The sequence below is a fragment of the Microcebus murinus genome, chromosome 11, assembly GCF_040939455.1.
Source record: "Microcebus murinus isolate Inina chromosome 11, M.murinus_Inina_mat1.0, whole genome shotgun sequence".
NCBI lineage: Eukaryota > Metazoa > Chordata > Mammalia > Primates > Cheirogaleidae > Microcebus > Microcebus murinus.
In genome coordinates, this window is record NC_134114.1 from 56,272,815 (window position 1) to 56,293,417 (window position 20,603).

The 20,603-nt window shown below is 37.6% G+C and overlaps 1 protein-coding gene, 1 long non-coding RNA gene and 1 pseudogene across 7 annotated transcripts in view; 2 read left to right on the forward strand and 1 right to left on the reverse strand.

Moving 5' to 3' along the window:
* Positions 1 to 15,978, reverse strand: part of AP3B1 (adaptor related protein complex 3 subunit beta 1) — a 227,706-nt gene extending 211,728 nt beyond the window's left edge. For 4 of the 5 annotated variants that reach the window (XR_012921698.1, XM_012766761.2, XM_012766762.3 and 1 more), the window contains exon 1: positions 15,650 to 15,978. Coding sequence is in view for 3 of the 5 variants with exons in the window: in XM_012766761.2 (XP_012622215.2) it covers positions 15,650 to 15,777 (128 nt within the window). In the remaining 2 variants the exon portion in view is untranslated. Of the gene's footprint in view, positions 1 to 15,630 lie in introns of all 5 variants that reach the window. The other variant, XM_076008138.1, reaches the window with a different exon arrangement.
* Positions 10,778 to 10,897, forward strand: LOC142874203 (uncharacterized; annotated as a pseudogene).
* The window catches only part of LOC105872618 (uncharacterized), a 53,239-nt gene continuing 48,608 nt past the window's right edge, over positions 15,973 to 20,603 (forward strand). Inside the window, exons 1-2 of one of the 2 annotated variants that reach the window (XR_012921699.1) lie at positions 15,973 to 16,460; positions 17,147 to 17,177. This is a non-coding gene — a long non-coding RNA (uncharacterized LOC105872618). The remainder of the gene's footprint in view (positions 16,461 to 17,146; positions 17,178 to 20,603) is intronic. The other variant, XR_001154654.3, reaches the window with a different exon arrangement.

The window sequence follows — 20,603 nt, forward strand, 5'->3', positions numbered from 1 at the left end:
AGTACAAGTAAGGAAACAATAAAAATAACTCAATAAAATAGAAATCAACATCCAATAGAGAAAAATCAACAAGATAAAAAGTTGGTGTCTATTTCAAATAGGTTGTTATGAAAACTTAATGAAATCATAAATCACTGGTCCTAGCAAATGTATTTATTCAACACCCACCATGTGTCAGGAACTTCTCTAAGTTTTGGAGTCTCTGACCTCCTAGGAGTTACATTCTCTCCTTTTTTTTTAAGAAACAGGGTCTCCCTGTGTTGCCGAGGCTGAACGTGAATTCCTGGGTTCTTGCCTGGGCCCCCTGAGTAGCTGGGACTATAGGTACAAGCCACTGCCCTCACCTGGCTAGGACTTACATTTCAAGACTGTAAGGGATAGTGAATGAGGAATGGGCAGTTTAAGGGGAAAGACAGAGGAAAAAAGAAAGATGGAGGAAGGGAGGGAGAAAGGAAGAAAAGAAGAGGAGGAGCAAGGAAAACATAAAGAAACATAGACCACATTAGTAGTACACAAAGAATTAAAATAGGTAATGCAATAAACTAAGAATGGGTAGTCACAACACAGTAGTTAAAAAGATTGAAATATTATCACATGCTGATATGGAAAAATCTCTAGCATACATTAAGTGAAAAGCAAGACACGTATAGTATATATTATCATTTAATTTTTTTAAATTTTTCTGGAAGGATACATAAGAACTTGTTCATTGTGGTATCTCTGTGAATATGGGATTAGAAGTTATATCCTTTTCATATTATTGACTAATTTACCACTAACATACCTTGCATTTATAATATATAATATATAATTAACCACTTAATAATGGTATTATTTTTCTGGAGCTTACAACACTATCGTTAGTATCACAAAGTCTCTATGAAGCATGTGTGGCTATTATTCCCATTTGATAGATGAGTAAATCAAGGCTCAGAATATATAAGGGCAACATACAAGTAAAAGATGATACAATATGTAAGAAATTCTAAAATCATACAATTTTTAAGTATATCATTACAGAACTAGGGAATAGCAAAGCAAGGAATTAAACTTGAGTCTTATTTTAAAATCCAACATTCTTCCCATTCACCAAATTACTGTCAATTTCTGCTATATAGTTAACTATATTAAAAATATATTTCAGGAACTATAAAGTAGTACCTTATAAGAAGTATAAAATCCATGACCTAAAGTGTCACCTCTATTTCCTCTCTAATCTATAATCTACCACAAGAAAAATTATATTTTTTTCTTTCAAACTCAAAATTTTTATGAAAAGAAAACTGATCATTGGAACCATAGTAAACACTGATTCTGATTATTCTCAACGGTACTCTAAAACATCTGTGATACACTTCTGCAGAAGTCAAAATAAATTTTATTTTCACTGACATTCCTTTGACTGTATTTGGTTAACATTATCTCATGTAGATTCATCAGCTCAAAATTAATTAGTATTACAGAATAGCGTATTTCATCCAAACAATTCATCTTTGTTGGCTCACATGGCTCACTGCTATTGGCATGCCACCATAATAATGGGCATGGTGCCACGGTAACAGATGGACATAAACACAGACATGCCAAAGAGTCAGTTTGTGCATCAAGTTTGAGTATTAGTATTAGATTTTCCTCCAAGAAATTCATAAACTTTAGTAGTATAAATATAAGTTTTCTGCAACTGTGTTAATAAGATATGCCAGCTAAAAGCTAAATTAATTTTTAAATTCTTTAAAAAAAAAAAAAACTTTCCAAGGCCACAGAAGGCAAGTTTTCCATCTGATGAATTTGGATCAGCATTCTGTATAGGGAATTGAGGAAACCAATATGCAATCTCTACCTTAGATAAGCTTTGTCCCTGAAGAACTTGAAAATCTCAGTAAAAAGTTTAGTTTTTAAAAAGTTATATGGCAGTGTTACAAGATGAAAAAGTTCTAGAGATGTTGCAGAACAATGTGAACAGAGTTACACTTAAAACGGGTAAGATGGTAATTTTAACGTTATGTGTTTTTTAGCACAATATTTTTTTGAAGTCACATTGGCCCCTCCAGGTTTCCTGATGAAGGCTATGTAGACCCAGAAACAGAAAAAGGGTCCTACAAATCCCTACTTGACAGGAAAAGAATCTAAAAGTGCAAATCACTGAAGTTTACATGATTATTTTTTTAAAAAAATTCTCATCTAAAATTAATCCTTGTTTTTAAAAGAATATCTTATTTTCCCATGCGGTTTTAAATTTTTGAAATATAAAATATATACATCAACCAAATTATCTTGAAACTTGCTACATGAATAAAATCCAGTTTTAAAATACTAAGAATGCTAAGGAAAAAGGAAGGAAAAAAATCATTTGTGGTCAATGTCATCCAAAATTATTCAAGTAATATACAAAGTACCAAAATAGATGGGACTCGTATGTGTGTGTGTAAGTGTGTGTGTGTGTGTGTGTGTGTGTGTGTGTGTGTGTCTATGTAAGTAAAAATTATCTCTGACTTCCAGGTACTTAACCACATACTCTCTCTTAAAAAAATGTTCAAGTATCCACTGACCTTGAGAAAAACATTGTTATAATATTTTATAATTGTTGATATTGTCAAATAGGCAGAAGCTATTTATAAGAACTATCTCTAACTTTATTTATTTTACTTTTAATTAACATTAGCATTTCTATAACATGTAATGTTAAATGAATCGCCTATTTTGATATTATTAAAGTACATAAAAGTATCTGTAAAATTCTTATTGCCCTCCGAAGGTAGTGACCTCAAATATTCAGAAGAGTGCTCCAGACTTCTAGATTTCAGGGAATAAATAAAATTTCAACAAAAATTCTTGCTAATAAGATGGGGCTGCCCACTTTTCATTTTGCCAAATGAAATGTCATGTACCACATAACATTTCAGTCAACAACGGACAGCATATACAACAGTGGTCCTATGAGATAATTCCTATCTCATAGGTCCTATGAGATATTTTCACTTGTACCTTTTCTATGTTTAGATATACATATACTATTGTGTTACAACTGCCTACAGTATTCAAGACAGTAACGTGCTGTACAGGTTTGTAGCCTAGAGGCAATAAGCTACAGCATTTAGTCTAGGTCAAGGGTCCTCAAACTTTTTAAACAGGGGGCCAGTTCACTGTCCCTCAGACCATTGGATAGTGCACACTGTGGGCCCAGGACGAGTTGGTTGCTAAGCAAAACAAGCAGCTGGAGCAAAAACACCCCGGGGTCTGGATAAATGTCCTAGGCAGGCGGCATGTGGCCCACAGGCCATAATTTGAGGATGCCTGGTCTAGGTGTACAGGCTATACCATATTTTAGGTTTATGTAAGTATACTCTATGGTGCTTGCTCAAAGATGAAATCACCTAAAGACATATTTCTCAGAATGTATGTGTGATAAAAACACCCTATTATCACCATTATTTCCTAAAAGAAAGCAGGAAGAATGTTTGTGTTCCTCAGATTTTTCGTATAGGAGCCATTTGTATTCTTTCTTTAGTAAACTGACTATTCACATTATTTCGGTTAATGTACTTCAAATACTACGTTTTTATGTTTTGTTTCATTCCCAAGTATGTTTACAATGACCTTTTCAATAACCACACATAAAGCCAAGTGTGGTGGTACACAGCTATAGACCCAGCTACCGTGTTTCCCCGAAAATATGGCAGGGTCTTATATTTATTTTTCCTCAAGAAGACACCCTAGGGCTTATTTTCAGGGGATGTGTTATTTTCCCCTCAAAGCCTCAGCTTGCAGCACACACAGGATGGCCAGGACCTGACAGGGGGAGCCAACCTTGTTGGTAGGGCTGCCCGCACCTTTCCGGTCACCTCTGGGATAGTAGCTGTCACAATGGAGCAGATGAGAAGGGCTGCTCATCTTCTTTACTGATCCGCAACCAAATGCATGGGTTGTGCAGATAGGCTGGGTAGCCACGCCTAGGTCTTATTTTCAGGGTAGGGCTTATATTGGGCAAATGCTTGGAAATCCTGCTGGGGCTTATTTTATGGGTAGGTCTTATTTCAGGGAAATAAGGTACTCAGGAGGCTGCTGCAGGAGGATCGCTTGACCCCAGGAGTTTGAGATCAATAACCACATATGGGCCGGGCGCTGTGGCTCACGCCTGTAATCCTAGCTCTTGGGAGGCCGAGGCGGGCGGATTGCTCAAGGTCAGGAGTTCAAAACCAGCCTGAGCAAGAGCGAGACCCCGTCTCTACTATAAATAGAAAGAAACTAATTGGCCAACTAATATATATAGAAAAAATTAGCCGGGCATGGTGGCGCATGCCTGTAGTCCCAGCTACCCGGGAGGCTGAGGCAGAAGGATCACTCGAGCCCAGGAGTTTGAGGTTGCTGTGAGCTAGGCTGACGCCACGGCACTCACTCTAGCCTGGGCAACAAAAGCGAGACTCTGTCTCAAAAAAAAAAAAAAAAAAAAAAAAAAATAACCACATATGATCTCAAGAACAGACCTTTTTTTTTTATTGTTTTTTGAGACAGAGACTCACTCTGTTGCCCTGAGTAGAGTACTGTGTCGTCAGCCTAGCTCACAGCAACCTTAAACTCCTAGGCTCAAGCGATCCTTCTGCCTCAGCCTCCCAATTAGCTGAGACTACAGGCATGCAGTCTGTAGTTATTATTAACCATCATGCCTGGTTAATTTTTTCTATGTATATTTTTAGTTGTCCAGCTAATTTCTTTTTTTTTTTTTTTTTTTTTGAGACAAGAGTCTCACTTTTTTGCTCAGGCTAGAGTGAGTGCCGTGGCGTCAGCCTAGCTCACAGCAACCTCAATCTCCTGGGCTCAAGCGATCCTGCTGCCTCAGCCTCCTGAGTAGCAGGGACTACAGGCATGTGCCACCATGCCCAGCTAATTTTTTTTTCTTTTGTGTATATATTTTTAGTTGGTCAAGTAATTTCTTTCTATTTTTAGCAGAGACGGAGTCTCCCTCAGGCTGGTTTCGAACTCCAACCTTGAGCAATCCACCCCCCTCGGCCTCCCAGAGTGCTAGGATTACAGGCGTGAGCCACCACGCCCGGCCTGTCCAGCTAATTTTTTTCTATTTTTAGTAGAGATGGAGTCTCACTCTTGCTTAGGCTAGTCTCGAACTCCTGAGCTCAAACGATCCTCCCACATCAGCCTCCCAGAGTGCTAAGATTACAGGCATGAGCCACCACACCAGGCCTCCACTTCTTGATATAGACTTTTCTATATGTAACCATTCTCATCATATTAACAATGGATGGATACTTTCAGGGACAGCCTCAAATACCTAAAAGAATTGAAAACAGAGTCTTAAACAGATATTTGTGTGTCCATATTTACATCACTATTATTCACTGTGGCCAAAAGGTAGAAGTAATAATACAAGTTCCTTGTATTAAGAGATAAATGGATAAACAAAATGTGATATATCCATACAATGGAATATTATTCAGCCATACAAAATAAGGAAATTCTTAACATAAGCTACAACATGGATAAACTTTGAGGACATGTTGCTCAGTGAAATAAACCAGTCACAAAAGGACAAATACTGTAGAATTCCACTTATCCAAAGTACGTAGAGTTGTCAAATTCACAGAGACAGAAAGTAGAATACTGGTTGCCAGAGGCTAGGGAGAGGAGAAAATGGGGATTTATTTAATGGGTACACAGTTTCAGTTTTGCAAAATGAAAAGAGTTCTATAGACAGATGGTGGTGATGGTTGCATAACAATTTGAATGTACTTAATGCCATTCAACTATACACTTAAGAAAGGTTAAGATGGCCAGGCAGGTTGGCTCACACCTGTAATCCTAGCACTCTGGGAGGCCATGGCGGGAGGACTGCTTGAGGTCAGGAGTTCGACACCAGCCTGAGCAAAAGCAAGAGCAAGACCCTGTCTCTACAAAAAAACAGAAAACTTAGCCAGGCATGGTGGCACTTGCCTGTAGTCCCAGCTACCCAAGAGGCTGGGGCAAGAGGATCGCTTGAGCCCAGGAGTTAGAGGTTACAGTGAGCTACAATGAGGCACTGCACTCTAGCCAGGGCAACAGAGCAAGACTCTGTCTCAAAAAAAAAAAAATGGGTAAGACGCCTGTTGTCCTCCCCAAGAGTACAAAGTCCATGAGATCAGGCATTTTGTTCACTGCTTAATCCAACAACACTGCCTCACATATAAATTTTACTCATATTTGTTGAATCAATAACTACTTCTATAATTTTTTAAGTTATTGCAAAAAATGATAGAAATAAACAGGTCCTAAGTACTCCTACTAAAGGTAGGAGTATTCCTACCTTTTAAAGGCAGGAATATATCTGGCATAAAAACAGCACTTAAAAGTCACTGACTACCACCTATGCCCATTCTACTCAAAACCCTCCAGTGGCTTCTCTTATCACTCAGAGTAAAATGCAATGTCCTCACAATGATTTACAATGTCCTATACAATCTGGCCCCCACCTTTCTACTCTACATCCTACTAATTTCTCCCTCATCTTTCATGACCACATTCTTAACCCAGGCTTTAAGAAACTTGGAGAAAACTCATTCCAAGAATAAAGTTGGGTAATGCACAGCTCTGCCAACTTATGATTTTGGAACCAGCCTGCTATGGTTGGAATGTATCCCCTCCAAAATCCAGTTGTTGAAACTTAATGGCCAATACGATGGTATTTAGAAGTGGAGCCTTTAAGATATGATTAGGTCATGAGGGTTTCTCCCCTCATGAATGAAATTAAGCCTTATAAAAGAGGCTTCAAATGGCATTCAGTTCTCTTGCCCTTCTGCCTTCCTTCATGTGAGGACATAGATTATTTCCCTCCAGAAGATGCAGCAACAAGGAGCCATCTTAGAAGCAGAAAGCAGCCCTCATCAGACAGCAGAACTTTCCAGTGCCTCCTTGATCTCAGACTTCCCAGCCTTTAGAACAATGAGAAATAAAATTACATTCTTTACAAATTGCCCAGTCTCAGGAATTTTGTTACAGGAGCACAAAACAAACTAAGGCACAGCCCTATTCACTAGTCTCTCACTTGTACAGCCGCCATGCCAACTCACTCAGCTGAATTAAAGACACTGGCCTTCTCAGTAGGTTGGTTCCTATTGACAATATAATCAGCCCATCAATCAGCAGATATTAACTATAAATTATTGACTTATGTAGATCTATGAACTCTTTCTAGCTAATATGCCAAATAAGTCTTCCCTAAATACACAAACCAATGTTATTCACAATAATATGAAATAGAGAAAAATCATTTCCTTCTTGATTATTCCACTTTGGGCTTTTCACTTTAAATTTTGAATTTGGACTGCAGGCAATTTGTTTTTGTCAGTAGTTCATTTATATACACAAGTGCAAAACTGTCAAATTATTTCACTATAACACATTTGTCATTCTATGAGCGTTTATAACTTCTCATGCAGTAAAAAAGAACATTTCAACCAACCATCTGTCTGCTTTGTTTGTTTTAATCATTCAGCTCTAGTATTGTGGCTCCAAATTCTAAATATTTTTTTAAATAACATAATTTCTCACATCTTATGATTTAATGGTAAGGCTTGAAATATAAGTGTTTCAGATTTTCTCCTCAGATTTCACCAGATCAGTGATTTTAAAAATAACATCCTACATCAAGGGATGAATATTTCTTGAATATGTATAAAGACAAAATGTAAAAGTCAAAACTGACTCTCCTTCAAAAAGAAATACAAACAAAGCAAAATAAAATGAAACACTTCTAATTTCTTAGAAAGTAGGACTCTGCTTACAGGCAGTATTTCATCAAACTTCTGTTCAATGTAGTAAAATCTTATTTAATTTGATGTATATTTCAAGAATTAAATTATATCATAAATGGAACCCTACTGTGCCACTGAAATGACAGTCCTTGAGTAGTAAGCTCTTTTGTCTTATTTATATAAAGATAAAAACAACAAGTTCATCTAGTACACGGTTTTCTTCTTTTGCTAAGAGCCATCTTGGAACAAATGTTGAAATTTACTTAGTGAAAGATCAATAAAACACTGCAATTGCCTAAAATTTAATGTGCCCCTTGTAAATATAAAGGTAGGATCCAATCTACATATATAGTAAGTAAGTATATCGTTAAAATTTCTAGAACCAGATATAGTGAACATAAATTTAGATCAGCTAAACAGAATTAACAAGATCAGTTATCAAAACTAGAATTATTAGCTCTCAAGGGATTTAAATCTTTGGCACTTAAAGATGATAACACATTAATAGTATGCTAAATAAATCATCACGGGAGTATATTTTCATACCAGCAACCCTGGACTCCTGAGCACAAGAGAAAGTAATCCATAATAAGGAGCCCATGCCTCTCCATATTATGCTTACAACTCAGGGCTCCAACATTTTCAACACCTCAAACTAAAAGGTGTTTGACATTTCAGCCGGGCGCGGTGGCTCACGCCTGTAATCCTAGTACTCTGGGAGGCTGAGGCGGGCGGATTGTTTGAGGTCAGGAGTTTGAAACCAGCCTGAGCAAGAGGGAGACCCCCGTCTCTACTATAAATAAAAAGAAATTAATTGGCCAACTAATATATAGAGGAAAAAATTAGCTGGGCAAGGTGGCACATGCCTGTAGTCCCAGCTACTGGGGAGGCTGAGGCAGCAGGATTGCTTGAGCCCAGGAGTTTGAGGTTGCTGTGAGCTAGGCTGATGCCACAGTACTCACTCTAGCCTGGGCAACAAAGCAAGACTCTATCTCAAAATAATAATAATAATAATTAATAAAATGTGTTTGACATTTCAAAATTATAGCATTTCCATTTCTTCAATAAATCACTGTTTACATGAAGGTTTATTTCAATAGGTATATCATACCTAAAAGTTGGGAATGATTATACAATTTAACATTAATTACATGCTCATGTTACTGACTGTTAATTCACATTAGCCTTATCTCTCCAACTAAACTCTAAGCTTCTTAAAGGCAAGATAAAGATCTTATAATTGTAATGCATTTTTATGCTGAAAACACAGAGGAATGAACTATACAAATGGAATAATCCCAAAGCTGGAAATAAAGATGTCTTTGAAGGCTGGGAAAGAGACTAAAAATCTTGATTGTAAAGTTCATTCAACACCTACATGACAATTCTAAGTCAGTTAACCCTAACCACAGTAAAGACCCAAGCCATGCCAGGAAGAAAATGGTTGTTCTGGACCTATACATGATTGTATAATACAACAGAATAGGGATACCAGATCAGGTTTTCCTATGGATAAGGTATACTGAATTAGTCATGCTTCATTCTTTATCAACATTGGCTAATGAGATGATAAAAGTTAGTAGAATCTAAAAGGACCGGAAAATATTTTATTAAGCAAAATTATGGGCCAAACACTTTGCTAGGCACCTTCATACAGATTATACTGTTTAATATTAGAAGAGTATGTGAAAGAGAGATTTCTCTATATAAATATTAAACAAAGATTCATCTAGCAACTATATAACATGAGAATACCAAATGAGATGAAGGTATGCATGGGAAATACTAGGATAAGTAAAAAGAAAGCAGAGTAAGGTCTGTGCAACTGGACCACAAAAAATGTTAAATGAAAAAATAAAAATATAGTATACACTCTATATTATTAATAAAAAATGGAAACAATCATAAAAAAAGTTTAAAGCCTCATACTAAGACACAATGATTCTTTGAGGTATATCAAAAATAATGTGTTACTATTAATAAAGTACTAACATCTGGGACTGGCTTGTTTTTATTTTTAATAAAGTATATTCAAGAACATCTCTCTAAATAGGTTAATCTCACTCAGCTGCATTTCAATATACCTTCTTGAAAGACAGAAAAAGTTGTGGAGATAAAGTTAGAGTTGCAAGTGTATACAAACCACAGACACATGCAATCTTCATACTAGACTCACTGAGAATCCCTGACATTAAAAGTGAAATGAGTATATATGGTGGAATTTTTATGGCTGATATTGTAAACAGGACAATGAATAAAATTTAAGTTAAAAAATAAGCCAGGCTTTATTAATGCAATGTAAATACACTGGTGTAATATTATGGATTTCAGAAAGCATACCGCTTCTTCACCACTGTTCAGAAAAAAAAGAAAAAAAGCCAGAAAGCATACCGGTCTTTGGATCTAAATTAGCTTTGTGAATCTAAACAAATGGAAAGTCCACCTCAATTTCAGCAAGGAGTAAAGATGTTAACTTTCAATGTGTTTCAGGATTGCACTGCTAAATTACTAATTGCTAAAGTCACCTTTTAGTTGTTAAACACAAGGGCCTCCTTCTAGCCTTCATCATTCTATTTGTCCTCACTCTGTAACTCCTGACAGTTGACCATTTCCTTCTTCTAATTTTCCTATTAACTTCTTTTTTTTTTTAGCCTTCCCCTGGTTTCCTACCCCACTGAGCTCTGTCTCTTTTTCTAGTTCTTCCATTCACACCTTAAATTTTGGGGTCCCCTTGGGTTTTGTTTAAACTGTCTTCTCCTCTAACAAGAAAAGTTCTCCCTGGGCGATTTTGCTGATTCACATGATTTAACTACTATCTATTCTAAATTTTGATGTCCAAATCTCTATTTCATCTGAACATGCATTTTCTTTTGCAACTCTCCTAGTTTCCACATACTCTGTCTAAAGAACTCCCCTATCCCTCAACCTGGCAAAAACCTTCCCAGGCTTTTAAGACCTAAAATGTCAGCACCTCAGTGAAGAGTTCACCTACTTTCCCAAATAGTATTCCTTAATATTCTAGTTTAGAAATCACTTTCATGCAGCCAATTAAGCCGACCGTGCGGACCAGTGTGCAATGGCTGCAAACATCAGCCTCCTCGGTATTGTATATAGCCGGCTGCTTGTATGAGTTGCCCTAAGGGACCTTGGAGACAGTCCCTTCTGATGTATGTTCATGTGTCAGACCTTGTGCTGTCCCTGATCTAGGTTCCAGACAGGTATGCATGATGCCTTTGGAAAGCACCAGGGCACTGAGGCCAGAGTTCACCTTGGCCAAGTCATCATGTCTATCTGCACCAACCTGCAGAACAAGGAGCAGGTGATTGAGGCCCTGCAAGGCCAACTTCAAGTTCCCTGGCCACCAGAAGATCCACATCTCAAAGAAGTGGGGCTTTACCAACTTTAATGTAGAAAAATGTGAAGACATGGTAGCTGAGAAGCTGATCATCCCAGACGGCTATGGAGTTAAATACATACCCAATTGTGGCCCCCTGGACAAGGGGTAGGATATGCACTCCTGAGGGTTTCCACTGTGCTGCCCCCTCATTTGTGCCCACCAATAAATCCTACTTCCTGTCCACTAAAAAAAAAGTCACTTTCAAGTACACCATCTTATGAGAACCTCACAAAATAGACCAGTATTAGCACACCCTTTCTAGAGATAAGAAAACTGAGGTTTGAAGAGATCAACAACTTGAACAATGTAACACTACCAGTGGAAAACATCAACTTAAATCAGGTCTTCTGACTGTGGGTCCAATGACAGTCTAATACTACGGTCCTCCCCATCCCCAGGCCGTGGACTAGCACTGGTCCATGGCCTGTTAGGAACCTAGCTGCATCCCAGCAGGTGAGCAGTGGGCAAGCGAGGAAAGCTTCATCTGTATTTACATCCACTTCCCATTGCTCATATCACAACATAGGCTTTGCCTCCTGTCAGATCAGTGGCGGCATTAGATTCTCAGAGGAGTGCAAACCCTACTGTCAACTGTGCATGCGAGGGATCTAGGCTGCACACTCATGAGAATTTAATAGCTGATCATCTTTGGTGGAACTGAGGTAGTGATGCTAGCGCTGGAGAGCGGCTACAAAAATAGATTATCATTAGCAGAAAGGTATGCACAACAAATGTAATGTGCTTGAATCATCCCCTCCTCACCTCCCAGTCCGTGGAAAAATTATCTTCTATGAAACCTGTCCCTAGTGTCAAAAAGGTTGGGGACCACTGGTCTAATCTATCACAATGTTCTCTCGAAAGAAAAGAGATTTAAAAATTTAGTAGCTTTACTATTGTAATTAAGAAAAATTAATTAGTCTTGTGTGTTTCTTTCCAGAAATTAAAGCCTAATTAAATGTTTAATCCGGAAATCAAATTATTATTTTTCAGTAATACACAGATACCAAAATTGGTTAAGATAAAAAAAAAAAAGAGTTTTTTTTTTTAAGATAAAGGAAAGCAACATAGAAAACAACTAAAAGCAATAGAAGTTTAGAACATTTTAAAGAGGAGTACAGGCTGTAATCCCAGTGACTCAAGAGGTTGAGGTGGGATTGCTTGAGTCCAGGAATTTGAGACCAGCCTGGAAAACAGGGGGATCCTGTCTCTAAAAAAAATAATTAAAAAGATTAGCCAGGTATGGTGGCTCAAACCTGCAGTCCCAGCTACTCAGGAGGCTGAGGCAGGAAAACTGCTAGAGCCTAGGAGTTTGAGGCTGCAGTGAGCTGTGATTGCACCACTGCAATCCAGCCTAGGCAACAGAGCAAGACCCTCAACTCTTAAAAAAAAAAAAAAAAAAAAAAAAAGCAAAATAAATGGAGTACAAAAGATAAGTTCTATATATTTTAAATGAAGAAATTAAAATGTTGAAGCCAATAATTTAATACACAGGCCTTATTAGCTAATAAATGATGTCTAGGATCCACTTTCATAAAGCCATCTAATACTCACTAATGCTGGTTTTGTTTAAAAGGGGGAAGGGATAAGTAAGACTAAATCCAGAAAACAGAAATCATAAATAATACTGTGATTAGAAGTAGGTAGGCATCTTTAGATGGTTAGTTGAAGCATCAAAGAACACAAAGTTCTAGGACAAGAAATGAAAGAGCAGAACAGTAGAGGGAGTTGGAGAGTTGAAACATTACCATTTTGCAGCCATTGTAGTAAAGACCAGTTCAGGAGATTCCCTGATGTTGCTAAATGAGGAGTCATAAGTATAAATTATGAGGACCAAGATACGTGCACAGTTTCAGTGTATACCCACAGATAATTTGGGGGGGAAAAATAATACAGTAGAGAAACTGGACAACCCCTTGACTGAGAAAATTAACACCATGAAGATGGGTATCCTATGCCTCCGAATGTAATAGTCTGAGAAGGACGCATCACCTATAGTAATATTCTCGCAACGGATACATAACCTGAATATTAACATGAGGAAATACCAGCTAACCCAAATTGATTAACATGCTATAAAATAACTGGCATGTATGCCATAAACATGTCAAGGTCATGAAAGACAAAAAAGGATAAAGAACTATTCCAGATTAAAAGAGATTAAAGAGATATGACAACTAAATGAAATATATGATGCTGGACTGGATCCAGTCCTAGAGAGAAAAAAAATGCTTAAAAAAAATCTTTATTGGAACAAATTATAAAATTGGATTACATACTGTAGATTACACTGATATTAAATTTCCTGAATACATCAGTACTGTGATTGTTTAAGAGAATATCTGTTCTTAAATAAACACTAAGGATTTAAGGGTAAAGGGACATGATGTATATACAAGCTATTCTCCAATGGTTCAGAAGACATAATAATACATGTGTATGTGTATGTATGAGGAGAGTAAGTGACAGAGATAAAGCAATCTAGCAAATTTCTAAAAATCAGTGAATATGCAAAAGGGTAATGCTCTGTGCTATTAAAAAGTTGCTTTTTTATAAACTTGAACCTAGTTCATCAGAGTAAATCATTAAAAATTCGAGCAGAGGAACAGGTAAGCTTTAAGTCTTTTACATAAATTTTGTCATTCGATTTTTTTTAAAAAGGCAAGTAATATTACAATATTACTTGCTCAAAAGAGATTAAGTGATCACTTCCAGAAAAGGAGTCTCCTTGTTTCTGTAGAACTCCATTAGACTGCAGTTCAACCGCCAAAATGTTTCTAATTCCTGGAAGCTTCAAGGTCCCATGTTGTCTACAGCTACTATTGAAGATTTTAAACTTTTAATGAGTTGTATGCATTCTCTCATAAAAGTACCATAAATTTCATCAATTAATAAGTAGCATATTTAAACAAGAGAATGGGCTCTGAGATTAGAACTTCTGGGTTCAAATTCAGGCAGTACAGTGTTCTAGCTTTATGATCTTAGGCAAATTAACCACTGTGCTGTGCTCCAATTTTCTCATCTGTAAATGGGATCAGATAAGTATCTGGTAACAATCCATGAGGTCGTTAGGGGGACAGAATGAGATAATTAATATAAAGTGGTGAGTACAAATGCACAAGCACACAGTAAATGTTAGCTATTTTTATGTTAAGTCCAATCTGCTAGGTCCCCTGGACAGCACAGGTCAGAGTCAAACCCATAAATTTTTTCCAAATCAGGTCCAAATCTGACAAAAATCTCAAAGAAAAACATCTTAGATGTTCACAAACTATAAAAGTAAATTAATTGTAAGTAAATCACATGCAATTGACCAATGCAGAATTACAGGCTAATTTAGTTGAAACATTTTGCTAATAGAACTGTAGAGTTGCAACAAGTTCCTTGTTAGAACAATCGATCATCTAGGCACATAATGAAAAATGACATCTGTTATCTTACTTTTAAACTTCTCTAAACTGGGAATATGGAAAAAAAAAAAAGACTGTACTTTACATGCAACATATAAGATTTAATCTTAATACAATCAAAATGTAATCCAATTTCAACTACCAGCACTTTCTAGACTACCCAAACCTGTTAGTTAAGCTTAAGTTAAATTTTAAATGTACCCTCTGACATCTGCAAGGCTACCAGCACAGCTATTTTACTTTAATTTAGGCATGAATCTAGTAACAACCTATTATATGAACATTTTGCTTAGCACTAAAAGATTAAAAATAAGAAAAACGTACAAACGATAATAAAATATAAAGTTACCAGAATTCTGTAAGTTTAACCCCCCCCTTCCAAAAAAAAACAAAAAAACAATTTGGGGATTTCTTTCCATTTCTCGGAGGTACTTAAAACACTCTTACATTATACAAAACTAAATATATATTGCTTAATGTTCGTTTTTGAAAACTCACATTATAATTTGCAAAAGTTTAAGACGTGTTCATAGTAACATTCTTTTTAAATATTCTCTACTCATATGCTTATTTTGGATTTACATTAATGTTGGTATAAAACAGTGTCCATTCATAATGCCTAAAACCACGTCTCTACTTTTACACTCCAGGGTAACGGAATAATTTCCCATAAGCAAGGCTCACATTTTCACTCTCAAACCCCAAAACACTCCTTTCACCTTAATAAGAAAATTTCTCAACGTTTGATCCAACAAACATTAAATTAACTAGAAGTCTATACTCAAAAATTCAGACTCCTGTGCTCCAGCCCAGACCAACTCAATCAGAGTCTCGGGGGTGAGACCTAGGCTCACCAAGTGGTTCCTTTCCCATTAAAGTTTAAAAGCTACGAGAGACCCCGACACACACTCACCCCAAACGCCCCAACAACTCTCACCACCTGCAACTGACCCAACCCCAGCCACCCACCAGACACACTGCCGCCCCGATCGGCTGCTGTCTCCGGAGACCCCACTCCTCTCCCGGGAACCCAAGCCTGGGTGCCCTCTCCCCCGAAGACCCCAGCTCCCCAATCCCGTGCCCGCACCACAAACATTTCTCCTCACTTCTTCAAATCGCTGCTAAAGAGGCCGAAGGCGCCCGAGGGGGAAATGGTTGAGGTCGCCTCCTGACCCAGCTCCGTCGCCTCCCCTCCTCCGGACTGCTCATTGTAAGTGAAATTGTTGCTGGACATTGCGGCGGCGCTGGCGGGCGTGAGGCTGGTCCTGCCGGGGGTTCTCTCCTAAGGGTTCCAGTCCAGAGGACACGGAACAAAACTAGTTCTCGTGAGGAGGGGCGCGCGCAGGCGCTTCCGGACTCGTCACGGCTCCCTAAGCCGACCTGGCGGCCCACCCCTTGCGCATGCCCAGTGTACAGGCCGGCCGGAGCCCACCGCCGGCCGCTCCAGGCCAGCCACACTCGTCTTCTCCGGATTTTAGAGGTGGCTGAGAGGCCGAGACCCCAGTCTGAGTGGAAAGGAGGACGCGGGCTTTTGAACCACTTGACTCGCGGCCCTCAAAGAGTTTTATTGGAGAAAGATACCCATTGTATCCATTTTGATCCCTTGAGGAGATTCCAGAGCCTGGACAGCCCTTTGCTCGACTTCTGCTGTAAACCAATAGCTTTCAGATTTCTCCGGAAACGCCATTTAACTCGCCAGATCAACTTTCCTACTCCCGTCACCATCACTTTTCCTTTTCGTGCTTGCTTCCGCCCCTCTCCCTGCAGCCGGCGTTGCCCTGCGTCCACATCCGCCCCAGCCCCCTTTATCCTAGACTTTGAGGAGGTCGCTCCCTAAGGTGGTTTCGAGAATCCGCGGAGAAGCGATCATCCCATCTGTGAGACAAAAATCCTGGGGCCAGCAGTTCCCGTTGGGAGGTAAAGGGGTTCGTCTAGCCACCAAAAATGAAATAACGTAGAGCCACCTCGCGCGCCAGGAGTAGCCACCCCCTTCCCCCATTCTTGAGCTGTCGCGTCACTTGCTAGCGCGCACTGGGGAGCCCAGCGGGAAGGCTGCCTGGCGCCTGGGCAGCTCTCCCCGGGTGCCAGCACCTAGAAAACCTACTGCCAGGCGTCCCTTCCCCCAGCCCGCCGCCTCGCGTGGATTTCAGCGCCTTCCCTCCCTTTCCCCCCCTACTGCCTCGGGTTAAAACCCAGAGCCCCAGAAGCCAAGAGTGGAAACTACCGAGGGACTACCAGGGTAGCCGGGTGAAGCGCGACTGGGGACCCGGCCGCCTCAGCTGAGGCGGTGGGGCGGGTTCGAAAATCAGTGTGATCCTTGCTGTTACTGTGGAACACGCACCCGGTGGCTCTGGGTGGGAGAGGAAAGAACGTCCTCCAAACTTTATAGTCAAAGCTTGGCAGGTTTTTAATTCCGCTGTTAGAATACCAAAGAATTACTCCTTGCCCCCTGTTACCAAGCCAGAACTAGATTTTTCTATTTCCTGACAGGATATGTGGTGTCTCTTATTATTGTCAAATAAGCTGTTTTGTTTTTTTTTTTTAAAAAAAAAGTGATATTTTTTGCTAACACTTAAAACCTTTATTGAATTTTCTAATTTCAGTTTTCTGTTCATCTAAACCTAATGATAATAGGTAAGTTTGGTTTATATATTTTCAGACTTTTTTTCTAAGCATGTTAAAAACAACATATATATGTGTATATTTCTCCAAATACCAGTTAAAACTATAATACCATTCTGCATTTTACCTTTTTTCTTAATATACTATAGAAATCTTTCCATGGGTCTCAGTCTCTCTCTCCCTCCCTCCTCCCCCCCACACACATATCTATGGTTACCACATTGTTTTAAACGTCTACATAATATTTCATTCCATAGGTATACCTTTATTTAACCGATAACCTATTGATACACATATACATTGTTTTCAATTGTAGACTATTTCAACAACTTTGCCAATGCATGTCTTTGCACCCTAGCATCATTATTTCCATAAATTAACATGCCAAAAGTCCAATAACTAGATCAAATGAGATGCACACTTAAAATTATAATTTTAATAGATATTGCCAAATTTCTAACCCAAAAAGAGAGTACCACCTATGTATTCCGCCAGTATTTTCCTGTTTCAATCTACCTTTTCCGGCAATGTATATTATAAATCTCTTTAATGTTTGTTAATCTAATTGGCATAATAATAAAATCCTCATTATTATTTAAACTTGCATTTCATTTACTGTAAGTAGGTAGACATTAAAATGAACTGTCCTGGGGAAATTTTTTAGACTAAATGATGACACTAGTCATAATTTTGCAGAAGCATATGTAAACAAGGACTTTCCTGGGATACAGATATATGGTTACCTTAAATATGACAGAGTTAAAGCATACATTCAATGGCCATTTGAATTTTTCTTCTGTTAATTATACAGACTTGGCATTTGCTTGTTTTGAAGTGGGTTATGTATCTTACTGATATGTAGGCATACTGTATAGATAGATACTGGATGTTAACCTTTTCTCATTTTCTAGGAGAGTATAAGTTATAAAAATTGATTGAAAAAGTTATGGGAAACCTGAATAAACTAAATAAGTATAGACAAAAATTGGAAAAGTTGTCAAAAATCTACCACCAAAAAGGCACTAGACTAATACAGTTCTATTGGGCCTATAAAAAGTTTGCTATTTCTGTTATTTTTTTTTTAATTTATTTATCTGTTTAGAGACAGGGTCTTAGTTGCCCAGAGTGCAGTGGTGTGATCATAGATCACATTAGCCTCAAAATTCTGGACTCAAGCAATCCTCTGTCCTCTCTCTCTCAAATAGCTAGGACTACAGGTGCATGCCACCATGCTCTGCTAATTTTTAAATTGTTTTACTGTGTTTTCTAGGCTAGTCTCAAAGTCCTGGCCTCAAGCAGTCCTCCTCCTTTGGCCTCCCAAATTGCTGGAATTATAGGCATGAGCCACCACCCAGCCTCTGTTATTACTGACCTTTAAAAAAGGAAAAGACAAAGCATTTCCACATTCATTTTGCAGGACTAGCATTACTGATATACAAGTCTGAATTTTTTTAAATGCAAAAGAAGAGCAATGAACTAAATACTGGACAAATGTTAAATGAAAAATATAAAATAACCCAGTAGGTTTTGTTACATGATAAAAGAATTTTTGAACATTGAAAGATTTCTTTATAATGATATATATTAGAAATATATTTAATATTTTTATTGAAACTTCTGATTTAAAGAAATAATTAATATTAGAAGAACTCTGATCTCATTGCAAAAAAAGAAAATAGAATATAAAATAATAATAAAAGAAAGAAAACAAAAAAGAAATAATTAATAACCTAGAAAGAAGTAAATATTCTTATCATTATTATATGTATATGTATAGATTTTGTTAAAATTCCTCCACAAAATAGATGAACTAAAACACATCACATGTAATAGTGAAACATCAAAGGCATTCCAACTAAAGTCAGAAAACTGACTTTATATGTCATTTGTATATGTGTATATATGCCAGTTAACACCATTAAAATTTAACATGGTTTTACAGATTCTAGCTAATACAACAGAACAAGAAAAAGAAAAATAAATAGTAGAAAAGAGTATAATATTTATAGATGACATAATTGTCTTGTTGAAAAGACTAAGAGACTTTAAGAGGATTCAGCAGAATGGCCCAATTCAAAATCCAATAGCATTTCTGCTTACCAGAAGCATCTAATTAGAAATGTAAACCCTATTACACATGGCAACAAAATAAGCCTTAAGATTCCAGCCTTTAAAAATGTACAAGACCTGAAAAGGGGGTCTTCGTTTCTGAATTAAAATGTTTAAACGAATCTATATATTTAATGCAGCTTAAATCAATATTCAAAGTTTTTTACTGGCTGGGTGCAGTGGCTCAAGCCCATAATCTCAGAGCGTTGGAAGGCTACGTGAGGAGGATTGCTTAAAACCAGGAGTCCCAGACTAGCCTGGGCAACATAGTGAGACCCTATCTCTAGGAAAATTTTAAAAATTAGCCAGGCCTAGTAGTGCATGCCTGTAGTCCTAGCTATTCCAGAGGCTGAGGTGGGAGGATCACTTCAGCCCAGGAGTTTGAGGTTACAGTGAACTACAATTGAGTCACTTTACTGTAGCCTGGGCAACAGAGTAAGACCCTCTCTCTGAAAAAAAAAAAAGATTAAAAATAATTTTTTTGCCTACGCAAATTGATTCTAAAGTTCATTTGGAAGAATAAATGCAGGTGAAAATAAAAATAGAAAAAAATAAAATATTTTTCAAAAAATTTAAAAGAAAAAAAATGTACCCAACTGTCAGGTAAAAAAAGAAAAAGGAAAAAAATAAAAATAGAAAAAAATAAAATATTTAAAAGAAAAAAATAAAAAAGAATAAATGCAGCTGAAAGCAAGAAATTTTTTGAAAAACAAAAAATTGTTATATAATAATGGACTTTGTCAGCCTATATAGTAAATGTACTACAAAGTTATTATAATTTAAATGTTTGGTATTGACCCAAGAGTAAATGAATTGATTGGTAGTATAGAACAGAAACAGATTCAGCTTTATATGGGCATTAAGATTTCAGATCAAAAAAAAAAAAAAAAGATTTCAGATCAGTTAAAATAATGTATTATTCAATAAATGGTCCTAGGAGAGTTAGTTAACTATACAGCAAAAACTAAAGTTAAGTCTTTTTATGAGTTTCCTATGACTGCTATAACAAATTACCACAAACTTTGTTGTTAAAACAACGTGAATTTATTCTCTTACAGTCTGGAGTCTAGAAGTTCAAAATCAAGACACACAATCTAAAGTAAGGACAGGGCGGCTCCCTCCAAAGGGTCTAGGGGAGGAGCCCTTGCTTACCTTCCCTAGCTTTTACAGCTGCATTCCTTGCATTCCTTGGCTCATGACCCCTTCCTCCCTCTTCTGGCCAGCAGCATATTCATATCTCTGCTGTGTCTTCACATGACCTCCTTTTCTTCTGTGTCAAATCTCCCTCTGCCTTCCTCTTACAAGGATACTTCTGATGACATTTAAAGC